General features: G+C 26.2%; 1 protein-coding gene across 1 annotated transcript; it reads left to right on the forward strand.

Annotated features, from left to right (window-relative positions):
- Window positions 1–10,132: 10,132 nt before the first annotated feature.
- LOC108471160 (UDP-glycosyltransferase 83A1-like) lies at window positions 10,133–12,240 on the forward strand. The gene is made up of 2 exons (XM_017772762.2): window positions 10,133–10,661; window positions 11,223–12,240. Exons 1-2 carry the CDS (start codon window positions 10,181–10,183, stop codon window positions 12,110–12,112), a joined length of 1,371 nt encoding a protein of 456 aa, XP_017628251.1. The 5' UTR covers window positions 10,133–10,180; the 3' UTR covers window positions 12,113–12,240.
- Window positions 12,241–16,669: the final 4,429 nt, after the last annotated feature.

The following is a 16,669-nucleotide window of genomic DNA, read 5'->3' on the forward strand; positions in this document are numbered from 1 at the left end:
ACATTTATTTTTATTGTCATTATTATTATCATTATTTTTATCTTGTCTTTGCTATTTTACTATTTTTCATATTTTAAAAGACTTCCTACTTAATAGTACGTATATATACTTTATTTATTTATTTCTTTTATATACTTTACGCATACATGTTAAAGTTCGCAAAGTTAATGTTTTCTATAAATGATTGTTGATTCGTATATATTCTTACTATTAAATTTTACTCATGCTTTTGTTCATCATTTGCTCCCTTTTATGTACATGGTTTCATCATTGTCCCATTTATTTTAAAATATTTTATGTTGTGTTTGTTTGTTTTTACATCATGTATCTCTGTCTTATTGCTTTACTCATTGATCGAGATTCGTTTACTAATATTGTATCCACCTTTGTAATTTTATCATTGTCATTATAACATTGTATCACATATCGTATATCATTTTAAATGTTGCTTTAATTTTCACCAAAATTCATAAAATAAATTACTTAATAAAGGCGATATTTTGTGTTTTAGAAATTCGAAAAATCGTGCCCTAACATGTTGGTTTCGATTTTTCGTTTGCCAAACAACCAGATACCTTTTTTAAAATGTCGTCCGTGTTTTCTTTAAATAGAATAAGGGCAATATTCCGTGTTTGGAGAATCTAGAGATCGTGCCTTAATGTACTGGGTTTCGATTTTCTTCATTTGACCCAAATGACCGAATAACCTTTTAAAATTAAAATGCATGAGTTTTGAAAATCAAAAGACAAGCTTATTCTTGATAATTTAAAATGTCGTGTCCTAACGTATTGGATGTGACATTTAATTACCTCGGGACAAGAAGGTCTTTAACATCTGCTTCGATTTATTCAAGCGTTTTAAAATTAACACTAATAAAAAAGGGGATTGTATTCTAAATTCTTTTCGAGATTTTAAATTTCGACATTAAGACATTAATTAATCAATTATGTACCAATTTTGGGTGTTACGAGGGTGCTAATCCTTCCTCGTACGTAACCGACTCTCGAACCCGTTTTCTCAAATTTCGTAGAACAAAATCGTTGTTTTAGTAAATTGAAATATTTTATTAAAATAACCAAATTTCTAGGTAATCCGATCACATCTAAACAAAAAAGATTGGTGGCGACTCCATGTTCGTTTTCTTTTCAAAATATAAAGTCGATCCCCGTTTTTTCAAAAAAATAGTTTCGGTAGATATAAATAGCGAATATGTTAATTAAAATTAGATCTATCCAAGAATAAACTTGGATTGCGGAAATTACTGAATTTTTTGTTTAAGCGTTTCCGCTCGATAATTTGAATATACAATTTATGGTATTAATTTTTTAAAAATATTTTTATATTATTATTTATATATCTTATAATTAAATTTAAATAAAATTTAATTATTAACAATTCAAACCATGTTCAGAAATGGTAGGGGTCGAGTATATATTTTTTAATCATTCAAATTTGATTCTAACTTAAATATTATTATCCATAGAATATTCTAAGAGATGATGACAAAATTTTCAATATGGTACCCTACTTTTAATTTGTCCGATTTAGTATTTAACTTTTTCTTCATCTAACCTTTCAATACATCGAGATAATGACATTAATTCTATCTCTTTTTTTTTTTTTTACATGTGGGCCAATGAATAAATGCATGACAGGGCAGGCCAAGTCTAAATTGGTAATTGAGTGAAAAAGAAGACTTGCAAATAACTTTTCGTTTTCTTTTTTCGAGTTTTTATTTTTTGGGGTGCTGCCTTATTCACTCGTTTTCATTGGTACAACTTATGGGGATTACATACTTGCAAAGTAACCAAATGATTACAAGAGAAAAAAAAAATATGAATCCCAAAGTAAGGGTGAGTATTAGATTGAGTAGAGTCAAAACAAGTAAAAAATTTTCGAGTTAGTAGAGTTGACAAATCTTATTTTAGCAACCGAATTCAATTTTAATTTTTTTCAAATAGAATTGAATCGAGTTAAAAAATTTTGAGTCAAATTAATTCGAGTTAACAAATCCTATTATTTATACTTAATGTTGCGTTTAGATGGACCGATTATTTAACTAGTAGAAGAAGTACAATATTATTTAATTACATGAACAATATAATGATTTTGCCTTTTAACTTAATGGGTAAACATTTATCAAAATGGCGTAGTTTTATATTTTTTTATTTTGATTTTCGAATAACTCGAATTGTATAATTCATACTCGAGTTAAACCGAAAAACTTAATTTTTTATTTGAGTTGATCCGAATAACTTAATTAACTCAAATAATTTGAATTATTTAATTCAAAATTTCAATTTTTATTGAATTTTTTTAATCGAATTGAATTTTATTCATCCCTAATCCCAAAAGCAGAAAATAAATTCACTTTTAAAATATTATAATAGCTTAAATGGTTCAGGCAAAGATTCGAATCCATTATCAAAGTTGGATAATTGATTTGACTTATCATCAAGAGAACAAAACCCCCTCTCAAAAACAAGCTTTGAGAGAATGAATATATATTGATGAAATTAAGAGAGAGAAAAAGAAAAAAGAGTTATTTTTTTTTAATTTTTAGTTTTGATGAGAGAAAAGAGTATTTAGGGGATGCCTATAGGTAAAATTTTGAGCAAGTCCTTCTATTTTGATTGGTTAGTTTTTTGTTTTAGCTATAGTGCCCCTTGGCATCCATTTGTTGGCCCACATGTCAAAAAAAAGATAGAAATTAACGTTGTCAGCTTGAGGTACTAAAAGGTTGGACAAAGAAAAAATTAAGGTGCCAAATCAGACAAATTAAAAATATAATACCACATTAAATTTTTTGTTAAAATATAGGAGATTTTTGCATTAACCAATATCTGAATTAGTAAAAATCTAATTTTAAAAATTTTAACCATATCTCAAATATTTGAACCCACAAAAATCTAAATTTACTAAAAATCTTTTTTAATGTATATAAAATCAAACAAAATTAGTTTTAAATAACATTTACTCGTAATTAGAAACAGTAATTTTAAACACAGTAAACTATACTCAAGGTCACAAAATTATTAGTAAGTTTATGTTTTGGTCACTTAATATTAAAAAGTTATAAAATGATCACCGAACTATTTAAAAGTTTTTATTTAAGTCGTTGAATTATTCTAAAATTTTTATTTAAGTCATTGGGTTGCTAATTTTTTTTAAAGTCCGGCTAGTAAGCTCCAAGTAACAATTCAACAATCTGTACGGTGGATCAATACTTATTGACAAGTAGAAAACATACTTTAGATCCAAGTCGATCTGACGGTCAGTGTTAGAGATCAGAGAATAAAACTGTTTAGATTTTGGTTTGCAAATTTATGACATTTAAAGTTGTTTCATAAAAAAAAAAATCAATTGTAGAATAGAAGGAAAAGGGAAACTTTTGATTGGTGCAAACAGTATAAACAAAAAAAGACCATACAATAATGATTTTAACAATCTAATGACTTAAATGAAAACCTTCAAATAAATAAATGATTATTTTATATCTTTTGAAATTAAACGATCAATACATAAACTTACTAATAATTTAATAACATTAATTTATCCCTTTAAATAAAACTTACCCATAACTAATTTTAAATAATCGCGAAAATAAATTAACAAAACCAACTAAATAATAATATCCAACAACTTAAACATAACCATTACAAAAACTTAAACAATACAAAGACAATTTTGTAGCATAAAAGCAATTGTGAAAATCAATTTTATTTTCTTTGAAAATTTGGATTGGGTCCTATGTAAAAAAAAAAAATCACTTCAAATTAAGATATAAAGTCATGACTTTTACTTTGCTATTCACAAATAAAACATATTAATATCAGACATCATTTCATTTGAGAACTAGTTGAGAATAATCTATTGAATTGAAATATGTGTCTACTCAAAATTAGTTAATTGGTTTGTTCCTCAAAACTTTAGACTGAAACAGATTTGAAAGCTTGAAAAGCTTAATTGGAGTATGCGGAGCTTAAAGTGTTAACTATGTTTTGGATGACATCTACATGACGTAACTTGATCTAACTAAATTATATAATGTATAAATGTTGAGCATTAACTTTTTAGAATAAAATTTAAATTGAAACAATGCAAAAATATTGAGATTAAAATTATTATTATACCAAATTTAAAAATTATTATGTTATTTTCCTGTTAACCATTTAATAGTTGGTGGTAAAAAAATATAATCAAATGACGAATTTATAAATTTTTATAATTAGGTAACTCAAAATAAAATTTACTAGTAATTGAGTAATTATTAATTTAGTTTTTCAACGCATGACATGTGGGAGGGTCCATGGTTTTATAGTCTAAGAGTGCGTCCAAAATGTTCATTAATTCGCTCTGCAGGACGTTGTTCCTTGGTTCCCAAACTAGCCCTTATTATTATTATTATTACTACTTGAAATAAATTAACTGGATTTTATTATTAACCTCTAAAAGAAAAAGCCCAACAAAACATAAAATCCAGGCAATTTCACTAAATTGATCAAAAAAAATTGATATTTATAAAAATTACTCAAGTTTAAAAATAATAATCAAAATGACTTGAAATGAACAGTAAAATAGAGTTTTGGTCTGTCAATGGCTGGCATCAATTTGTATTTTAGACTCATGATTGTCTGATAATTGTGTCAGGCTTTAAAATTTTAATTTTTTTGATTCTAGTCTGTCAATGGCCGGCACCAGTGTATTTTCTTTAAAATCGTATTATACCGGTATACAAAAATACTAGTATTTAAAAAAAAAAATTTGGTATTAGCCTGTCAATGACCGGTACCAGAGTATGAGTTTTAAAAAAAAATTGGTGCTGACCTGTCAATGGCCGGCACCAAGTACAAAAAAATAAAATCAAATTTTTTTCAACCTTTTTTTCATTTTAATTTAATTTAATTTCAATTATTTCATTTCATTTTTTTCAATTCATTTCATATTATTTTTTCATTTTTATATTATTTTTCATATTATTTTTTCAATTCATTTTATATTATTTTTTCATATTATTATTTTAACTCATTTCATATTTTATCAAATTAATTAGAAGTGGTCTTAGGGTCATTTAAATTTTTTCATATTTTATCAATTTTTTCATCTACTCCTTCCTTAGAAGCAATTGAAATGAAATTAAATTAAAATGAAATAATTCTCAAGCCTATGCATAGGTGATGCAGGCTAAGCCTACAGATTAATCTTGTCAAGATTTCTTTTTTTTTTCTTCATTTCTTTTCATTTTCATTTCATTTTAATTTTATTTCATTCCAATTTCATTTCATTCTAAATTCATTTCCATTCCCATTACCATTTCATTTCATTTAAATTATATTATTTTTAATTTAAATTTATATTTTCTCAATTTAAATTTATTTTTTCTCAATTCATTTATATTAGTTTTAAATTTAAATTTAATTTTTTCCTCATTTCGTTTAAATTTTCTATTTTTCAATGCAAATTTATTTATTTTGTCATTTCTTTTAAATTATCTATCTTTCCATTTAGTTTTTTCTCATTTTATTTAAATTAAAAGTTTCTCTCATTTCATTTAAATTTATCTTTCTTTCAATTTTAATTTAATTTTTTCTCATTTCATTTCAATGAATTTTTTCCTCATTTCATTTAAATTTATCTTTCTTTCAAATTTAATTTAATTTTTTCTCATTTCATTTCAATGAATTTTTTTCCTCATTTCATTTAAATTATCTTTCTTTTAATTTTCATTTAAATTTTCTACCATTTCATTTCAAACAAATTTTTTCTCATTTCATTTAAATTATCAACCTTTCCATGTAGTTTCCAATTTGTTCTCATACAATTTATCTAATTTTATTTCATTTACAATGTTTTTACAAGAACATGTACTTAATAATATATCACTCGTCATCTTGGAGTCCAGCATTACGAGACGATTGACCGGAAACCTAGACACGATGTAGGCATGTTGATCAGTTGTGTTCGGATGTTCGACACACATTGCACAATTTGGGTTCACCCGTCTCCCTGATATTGAGACCACTTCTAATTAATTTGAAAAATATGAAATGAATTGAAAAAAAAATAATATGAAAAAAAATAATATGAGAAAAATAAAATGAAATGAGTTGAAAAAAATAATATGAAATGAAATAATTGAACTGAAATTAAATTAAAATGAAAAAAAAGGTTGAAAAAAATTTGATTTTTTTTGTACTTGGTGTCGGCCATTGACATGCCAGCACAAAAAAAATTAATTTTTTAAAGTTTGACACAATTATCAGGCAATCATGGTCCAAAATATGAGTTGGTGCCGGCTATTGATAGGCCAAAACCCCATTTTACTGTTCATTTCAGGTCATTCAGGTGATTGTTTTTTAAACTAGGTCATTTTTGTAAATATCAAAATTTTTTCAATCAATTTAGTAAAATAGCCTAAAATCCAATACATATAAAATAAAATAGGCCTATTGAAGAGATTAAATTACCAATAAATGTTAAAATAGGCCTATTCAAAAGATTAAATTATCAATAAATATCGAATATGCTTTTAGGTGGAAGCGTTTTCTGTCACTCCAACACTAAAAGTGGCAACACTAATAAATTTTTTTATTGTCTGGTGAAAATAAAATTTATAGAACAGGTATTTATATAGACTCCAAGTTTTATTTCCCTTATTTTCTTAAGCGATGTGAATGTGAGATATGATATATATAAACTCATAATCCATTTACAGCTTGTTCTTAGATAATGTAATAATTATTAAAAAAAAAAAAAGGCTTAATTTAGTAATTTTTAAAATTTTTGGCATTTATTGATAATTTAGTCTATTCAAGATTATCGGCCCAAACCCAACAGTAAGATTCTTCCATTAATTATCACACCTTTCAATCCTTCAAAAAAAACTTTTCATCTTCCCGATCCTCTTTCATTTTTTCCATTATTCAACTTTCCAAAATGCAAATCGACATCACACATATCAAACTTGCACACTGCTTTGTCGATCTCTTTCCACTAGCCCCTTGACGTAATCATGACCCCTCTATTCATATATATTTGTTCCCCATTTCCTAGGCTTTTTGTAGCCAATTTCAATCTTCATTCTTTGGCCATATTTGAAATTGCAGATCTGGAATCTCTTACTCAACCATTGACAGTCTTTAATGAGAGCACAAATCTCCGATATGTCATCCCTTTTGCTTTTGTAGCTTTTTGATAATTGATAAAACATCTCCTTCTACTTCTACAGCCATGACTTCTAGATCCAACCTCAGTTAAAGCCCATGCAAGGGTCTCTGCAGCAAAAATCGAAGGTACCCTTTCGTTTAGAACAATCCTCGACCCAAAACCTTTCCCTCTAAGTCCCTAATGACAATCCCGAAGAATGATCTATTTGGGTAAATTTTGGGTGAAAGTATTATAATCTAATTTATTAGAAATCAAATAATATTTTGTTTCTATATTTAAAAAATAAGTTAATTAATCTCTTAAATTAAAATTTTTATTAAAAATTTTATTTATTTATTAATTAAATTTTAACTTAATTAACATCAATATTATCACAATTGTAAGAGAAAATATGTATTCGAGTGACTAAAACATATTATCTTTTATTTAAATAATAAGAGGGATATGTATAAATTTTTTTGTTTGAAGTGGATATCACAAGTTGAATAGTTTTCTTGGTCGGTTAGTTAATTTTTGAGCACATTTATTGTGTTGGCAGAGTCAGACGATTCCATGGCACTCTTGAAATTTTGAGAAATTATTATTTATTTTAAAATTTTATTTCTCTTTTAAAGTTAAAAAAGTAAATTCCTCAAATTTTTAAAATTCTCATTATACTTTTTATTTTTTAATTGTAATTAAACTCACTTAAAATATTTAAAATTCTTATTAATTTCACAAAAATTAAAAATTTCTAATTAGACCCTTAAATTTTTTTAAAAATCTCATTAAAATTTTGAAATTTTAATAGCCTCAAAACTTAGTCCAAAGATCTATTAGTGACTATTGGTAAGTTTTTTTTGGCACTTAACTATGAAAGAAAAGTTACAAAATTATCACTTAATTATTCAAATATTTTCTTTTTGGTCACTAATCGTAAACGACCAATTGAAAAATAACGAGATAGCTTTTGAAATTGACATAATAATAGTTTTAACCTTCAATATTTATAACTTGTATCAATTTAATCTTAATTCTAAAAAAGATTAACCCTTAAAATTTACACATTGTGTAATTTGAACTCTCCTCTCTCTCTCTTTTTTTTTTTTTGCCTTTTTTTTGCCCTTTCACCTAAAGAGCTAAAAGAAAAAAAAAATCTATCAAGTAAATTTGATAGGAAATATATATAAAAAAGGAAACATTTGAAAATTCAAGTTAATCATTTTTAGCTTTTCTTATTTTTTTAAAATTGACCCTCTACATTACAAATAAAGAGTAAAATTAGGAAAAAAAATACCAATTTACACTATGTGCAAATGTTGAGGGTTAAATTTTTTTTGGAATCAAGGCTGAATTAGCTCAATGTGTAAATTTTGAAGTTTAATGTTACTATTATGCCAATTTTAAAAACTGCTAAGTTATCTTTCAGTTAATAATTTAATAGTCAGTGATCATAAAAGAAAATTTTAAATAATTGGGTGTCCAAAAAAGAAAAAAATTGAATAATTGAGTAACCATTTTGTAACTTTCTATAATTGAGTGACAAAAAATATTAATAATTAGATGACTATAATTATAATTATAATTATAATAAAGTAAAAGTATTAATAATTCATATTATGTTATCATGCTTATAGTATTTATATGCATATAATTAATTATAAGTAATAAATATAATGTAATTTTATTCTTCGTAATATGATATATCATTATATTATAATATAAGAAAGCAAATCATGTGTCAGGTAGTTTCATATTAACAATTCATATTATATTAATCATGCTTATAATATATGTTACATATGTAAATAATACGAAGATTTATTAATTTTTATAATACAATATAATATATGTTAAATATATGTATGCCATGTTATATGAGTAAGGCTTAATGATAAATTTGGTCACAACGTTAAATGGTCCTAATTGTATTTTTGAGTTTTTTCCATTAACTTTTGATTTTTTTTCAAACTACATTTTTAAGAGATTTAATGAATAAATTTAAGGTTTTAATCTTTCATACGTTTGTTTATTGAGAAAATTTTCTACTGAGTTACTTTTTTTAGATAATTACATTTATTTTATTTAAATTAAGAGTTATTTTAAATTTAATGTATTATTTATTTTATAATTTTTCACTTGCAATTATCTTATTGGATTATCTAAGTACTAAATTTCATTTTATTAAAAATATTTTATATATAAAATTTCACATTATTCTCGTAAATTTTTTAACTAGATTGAAAAAGAACAAAAATGAAGGGCCAAAAACCTTTTTACGTCTTATTAAGTAAAAAAAGGTGTGATCGAAAGCTTGATTTTGTTGATGTGGGAGTATGAAAAATCCAGATAACAGGACAGAAGATACACCATAATTAAATACGTATATTAGGGGTAAGAAAAATCCAATTCGAATAAAAAAATTTGATAAAAATTTTAATTTTGAATTAAATATTTTGAATTATTTGAGTTAATCAAATAATTCAGATCAATTCGAATAAAAAATTAAGTTTTTCGGTTTAACTTGAATATGAATTACATAATTCGAGTTATCCGAAAATCTAAATAAAAAAAGACAAAATTATGTCGTTTTGTTAAATATTTACTTTTTTAAAAGTTAAGAGGTAAAAGATAAAACAAATTGTATTGTTTATGTAGTTAAAAAATCTTGTGCTTCATCTACTAGTTAAATAATCGATCCATGTAAACGCAACATTGAGTATAAATAATAAGATTCATAAACTCGACTCGACTTGACTTAAAATTTTTTGACTAGATTCGATTTGATTAGAAAAAAATTTAAATTGAGTTCGGTTGTTAAAATAGGATCCATTAACTCGATTAACTCAAAATTTATTAGACTCAATTTAATTCGACTCGGCTCAATCGAATACTCACTCATAACTTACACCATCTTATTATTATATTTTTATTTTCTTTGAAAAAATAAGATGGAATTGAAATGAATATTGGCCACAAATGGTTGCTATAAATCAGAGTGTGAGCCCTCAATTATCCGGAAACACAAACGGAAATGGGCAAACCACACGTTTTGGTAATCCCTTATCCAACACAAGGCCATGTTATTCCTCTCGTGGAACTCTCCCAAAACTTAGCCAAACAAGGCATCAAAATCAGCTTTGTTAACACAGTGTTTAATCACAAGAGGGTCCTGGATGCATTCGGCGAGAAGGTGGATGAAAATGGCTTACTTCATCTACTTTCAGTCCCTGATGGACTGGAAGATGAGGAAGATAGGAATCAGTTAGGGAAGTTAACTGAAAGATTATGCCAGGTTATGCCTACTCAACTCAAGGAGCTCATTCATAAGGTTAATGGATCAGATGATGATAAGATTTCATGTGTTTTAGCTGATATTAACATTGGGTTGGCTCTTGATGTTGCGGCGGAGTTGGGGATTCCTACGGTGGGCTTGTGGCTGGCTGCAGTGTTTCAACTGGCGATGTTGCTTAGTATCCCCAAATTTATTGATGATGGACTGATAGATGAAATTGGTAAGAACCTGTCTTGCTTTAACTACTTAGCTGTGCAGTACCTATGAATAAGAGAAAATATAAGTTTTTTTCTCGTCTGAGATCTAATTTGATTCGACTTAGGCTAATTTCTAGTAACTTTTGAATTAAAAGTGTTTATTATTATTATTAAAAAGTATTTTAAGAAATAATATATTTATTTTAAATATGATGTTGGGAAATAAAAATATACCTTTGAAAATGCAATATAGATTTTAAATATTTGTGAGCAATTAATATTAATTATTTGTAAAATTTAATTTAAATATATAATTCATATTTTAAATATCATTAAAATATAACTATAAAAAATTAACTAATAATGGTATATATTTAAAATAAATTTTAATAGGAAAATAATTGTGTATCCAATATAATTAGTACATAAAAGCACATTAAATTATAAATAATGGTTAAAATGTGACTTGACTTTAAAAATATTTTTTGCAAGGATTCAAAAGCATTTTCTTACTTCTGAAACAGTCAGTTTAACATTACTTATAGTTTAAAAAACACTTTCAACAATGTTATCTTGTTTTGCAGGCACTCCACTCATGAAACATAAGATGTTTCAGTTGTCACCAAAGACGCCTTCTATACACCCAATGAATTTAGTATGGCTTAACATTGATGACTCTCCTTCAACCCAAAAAATCATGTTTGATTTTATACTTAGGAACATCAAAGTTGTTGAAACAACAGATTGGGTACTTTGCAACTCAAGTTTGGAATTAGAGTTTCAAGGGTTCAACTTAGTTCCCAAAGCCTCACCCATAGGCCCATTTTTAGCAACCAATCGGCTCGGAAACTTGTCGGGAAATTTCTGGCCCGAGGATTCAACTTGTTTGCAGTGGCTCGATCAACAGTCACCTGGTTCAGTCATATATGTCGCATTTGGTAGTTTCACAGTTTTTGACCAAATCCAGTTTCAAGAGTTAGCTTTGGGGCTTGAAATCACCGAAAGACCATTCCTTTGGGTTGTAAGAGAAGATATTACAAAAGGAAAACACCATAACTACCCTAAAGGGTTTAATGAAAGAGTTGGCAATCGATGTAGGATAGTGAGTTGGGCACCACAAGCAGCAGTTTTGGGTCATTCTTCCATTGCATGCTTTATAAGTCATTGTGGGTGGAATTCCACCATGGAAGGTGTAAGCAATGGGGTGCCTTTCTTGTGTTGGCCTTACTTTGCTGATCAGTTCCTGAATGAAAGCTACATTTCTGATATTTGGAAAACTGGATTAAAACTCCAAAAGGATGAAGGAGGTATCATTAGAAAAGAAGAAATTAAAAGGAAGGTGGAACAATTGGTTGGTGATGAAAATTTCAAAACAAGGGCTGTTGAACTGAAGCAAATGGTTGAAAAAAGTGTCAGTGATGGTGGAAGTTCTGATAAGGTATTCAAGAACTTTGTTCAATGGTTGAAATCATAGATCACTTCTTTGCATTTCGTTTTCTTGTTGAGGTTGATTTAATGGTGGTGGTTGTAGTATGTTAATTTGATTTCGTCCCTCCAATTTAAGTTTCGATTGAAATAATCAATTTTAATAAATTAAATCAATCAATTCTCCAATCAACATTTACTCAATTTATAATAAATTAGTTCCAAATATTACATTGACTGTGATTTTAATTTATTAAATATTATGTTTACAATTTATAAAAATATATTTTGATTTAATTTATAATAAAAATTGATTAATCTAAAATAATAAAACAACATTTTAAAAATAATGAAAAATAAAAAATAATGAATAGTGAAATATTAAATAAATATATAAACGTAATTTATCATTCTAATATAAGTCAAATATTCATCTACAAATAATCATCACTTTAATATTTTATTGCTTTTGACATATGATTTCAAAACACAATGATAAAATAGTGAGTATTATTAAAATCAAATAATAGTATAGAGAAGGATTCACTTTTACTAGTATAAAATGAAAATAGTTTTACACGCTTTCTTATTTCTTTGTACGATTAATATTTTTATAATTCAATTGTTAAATTTATTGATGTAATAGTATTTATAATTTTATTTTAATAATATAGAATAAATGATAAATCCATAATTTAAAAACATTATTTTAATCCAAGGATTAATATTTTCATTCTCATTATTTTCATTAAAAATTCTCACAATAATTACTTCCTTTTATAATTAAATTAAGTTAAAGAAAAAATATATTTTCATCTTCTTCTCCTACAAAAACCCACAAATTTCTTATCCTAAAATTCTTTCCTTTCCTTGAAAAAGTCCATCATAATCTCCAAAAATCATTTCTAACACTCATGAGTTTTGACTTTTGAGTCCCTAATGACACGCTATCAAAATCTCAAATACTCATTTTCTGAATCCACCCCTTTATTTTACTATTAATTAAAATATATTATAAATTTATATAAAGTTAATTTTATAATTGATATTATAAATAAATTTAAATTATTTTATATATTTTTGTAGTTATCTAAATGTTATATTTTCTTTTATAAATTGTATATATTAAGTAAATGATTATATAAATTTAAAATGAGAGACTGGTAGGGCAAAAGGACCATCAACAATAAAATTAAAAATATTATCAAATCGAAAATTATTAGAATAAAAGGAGTAACACAATAATTTTACATATAATTGTCTATAATTTAAGTTGGTAATTTTACTGGCAAAATTGTCATCAGCTATTTGGTTAACAGTATCAAAGAGAATCAAAATAAGGGTAAGACAACTTAAACAATTAAAGGCAAAGTTTATTATTATGATTTTATGCATTTAAAATATTCTAATTATGTTTTTTTCCATGAGTCATCAATAAGATTAACTAGTTTGAAGACCCATAAAGAAGCAATAACATTATATTAAATCAATCAAAATCGTATGTGAGCGAGTACCATGTAAATTCTTAAATATATTGGTATTATTGTGTGTTTTTTTTCATGTCCCTTTGAGAGGAATATTGGGAGTATTTATACATACTCTTATTGTTACTATTACAGCTTATAACTGGGTGAATCATTTTGTCTCGGCCTTGGGGTTGCTGGTATAAATTAATGATATAAAATATTAGACATTGAACTAACAATTCAATGGAAGAAACCCAAGAAAAGAAAAATGAGCACGTTATAGTTGGAAAAAAACTTCTTGTCAATGTAATTTTCAATGTGTATTCCGGTGAAATTAAAAAAGGAAACTCATAAAGAAAGATAATGTAGAGCGTATCTTACATTTATCGGACACGTTATAGGTAATTTAGATGATAATCGACGAGCAATTTCTATCTATTTTTTACATGTGGGCCAATGAATAAATGCCCTATGACAAGGTGGGACAAGTCTAAATTGGTAATTGAGTGAAAAGGAAAACTTGCAAATAACTTTTCGTTTTCTTTTCGAGAGACTTTTTTTTTTGTGCAGAAACAGGTTTTGTCTTCTTCACTCGTTTTCATTGGTACAAGTTATGGGGATTACATACTTGCAAAGTAACCAAATGATTACAAGAGAGAAAAGAAAATATAAATCCTAAGGCAGAAAATAAACCCACTTCTTAAATGTTATAATAGCTTAAATGGTTCAGGCAGATATTCGAATCCATTATCAAAGATGGATCATTGATCTGACTTATCAGGAAGAGAATAAAACCCCCCTCTCAACAACAAGCTTGGAGAGAATGAGTATATATTGATGAAATCAAGAGAGAAAAAGAAAAAAGAGGTCTTTTTTTTTAATTTTTAGTTTTGATTTAGAGAATGTCGACAGGTAAAATTTTATGCAAGCCCTTCAATTTTGTTTGTTTAGTTTTTTTCTTTAGCCTACAGTGCCACATGGCATCCATTTGTTGGCCCACATGTCAAAAAGGGATAGAAATTAACCTTGTTAGCATGAGGTACCAAAAGGTTAGACAGAGAAAAGATTGAGGTGCCGAATCAGACAAATTAAAAGTATAAGTACCATATTAAAATTTTTGTTAAAATATAGGGAAATTTTTGTCATTACCCCAATATCTGAGTTAGCAAAAATCAAATTTTGAAAATTTAACCATATCTCAAATATTTGAATCCACAAAAATCTAAATTTGCTAAAATTCTTTTTTAATATATATATAAAATAAAATAAAATTAATTTTAAATAACATCTACCCGTAATTAGAAACAGTAATTTTAAACCCGGTAAAATATTCTCAAGGTCATAAAACTATTAGTAAGTTTATGTTTTGGTTACTTAACTTTAAAAAGTTATAAAATGATCACTGAACTATTTGAAAGTTTTCATTTAAGTCGTTGAATTATTTTAAAGTTTTTATTTAAGTCATTGGGTTGTTAATTTTTTTTTTAAACTTCGGCTAGTGAGTTCCAAGTAACAATTCAACGATCTGTACAGTGGATTGATACTTATTAACAAATTGAAAAACATACTTTAGATCCAAGTTGATCTGATGGTTAGTGTTGGAGATCAGATAATAAAATTGTTTAGATTTTAGTTTGCAAATTCGTGACATTTAAAGTTGTTTCATGAAAGAAAATTAAATCACAAAAGAGAAGGAGAAAGGATGCTTTTGATTGTATAGACGGTATAAACGAAAATTCAGAACCATTACAAACAACTTAAACAATATAAAGACAATTTTGGAGCATAAAAGCAATTACGAAAAATCAAATTTATTTCTTTGAAAATTTGATTTAGGTACTACGTAAAAAAAAATCACTTTAAATTAAGGTATAAAGGGATGGCTTTTACTTTTTAAAAATAAAAAAAAATTAATGCCATTTACGAATCAAACATATTAATATCAGACATCATTTCATTCGAGAATTAGTTGAGAATAGTCTATTGAATTGAAATATGTGCCTACTCAAAGTTAGTTAATTGATTTGTTCCCCAAAACCTTAGACTCAAACAAATTTGAGAGCTTGAAAAGCTTAATTGGAGTATGCCGAGCTTAAAGTGTTAACTATGTTTTGGACGACATCTACATGACTTAGCTTGATCTAACTAAATTACATAATGTATAAATATTGATGGTTAATTTTTTAGAATAAAAATTAAATTGAAACAATGTAAAAATATTGAGGTTAAAGTTGTTGTTGTGCTAAATTTAGAAGTTGTTAGGTCATTTTTTTTCCCGTTAACCATTTAATAGTTAGTGGTCAAAAAACATAACCAAACAATAATTTTATAATTTTTATAATTAGATAATTAAAAATGAAATTTGCTAATAATTAAATAATTACTAATTTAGTTTTCCAACGTAAATAAAGTGGATGACAAGTTGGGAGGGTCCATGGCTTTATATTCCAAGAGTGCGTCCAAAATGTTCATTAATTTGCTCTGCAGGAAGTTGTTCCCTTCCCTGGTTCCCAAACTAGCCATTTATTATTATTATTATTATTTGAAATAAATTAACTGAATTTTATTTTTAACCTCTAAAAGATAAAGCCCAACAAAACATAAAATTCTATACAAATAAAATAAAATAGGCCTATTTAAGAGATTAAATTATCAATAAATGTAAAAATGCTTTTAGGTGGAAGTATTTTCTGCTGTATCAACATTAAAAATAGTAACACCAATAAATTTTTTATTTTACCTATTAACCTAAAAATAAAACTTACGAACAGATATTTATATAGACTCCAAATCTCATTTTTTTATTTTTTAAATGATGTCGGATATAGGATATATATATATATATAGACTCATAATCTATTTACAGTTTGTTATTAAACAATGTGATAATTCTTCCATTAATTATCACACCTTTCAATCTTTCAAAAAAACTTTTCATCTTCCCGATCCTCTTTTATTTTTTCCATTCTTCAACTTTCCAGAATGTAAATCGACACCACACATATTAAACTTGCACACTGCTTTGTCAATCTCTTTGCACTAGCTCCTCGACGTAATCAGGGCCCCTTTGTTCATATCTCTTTGTTCCCCATTTCCTAGGCCTTTTGTAGCCAACTTCGTTCTTCATTCATTGGCCATGT

This window comes from Gossypium arboreum, chromosome 11 (genome assembly GCF_025698485.1).
Source record: "Gossypium arboreum isolate Shixiya-1 chromosome 11, ASM2569848v2, whole genome shotgun sequence".
Classification (NCBI taxonomy): Eukaryota; Viridiplantae; Streptophyta; class Magnoliopsida; order Malvales; family Malvaceae; genus Gossypium; species Gossypium arboreum.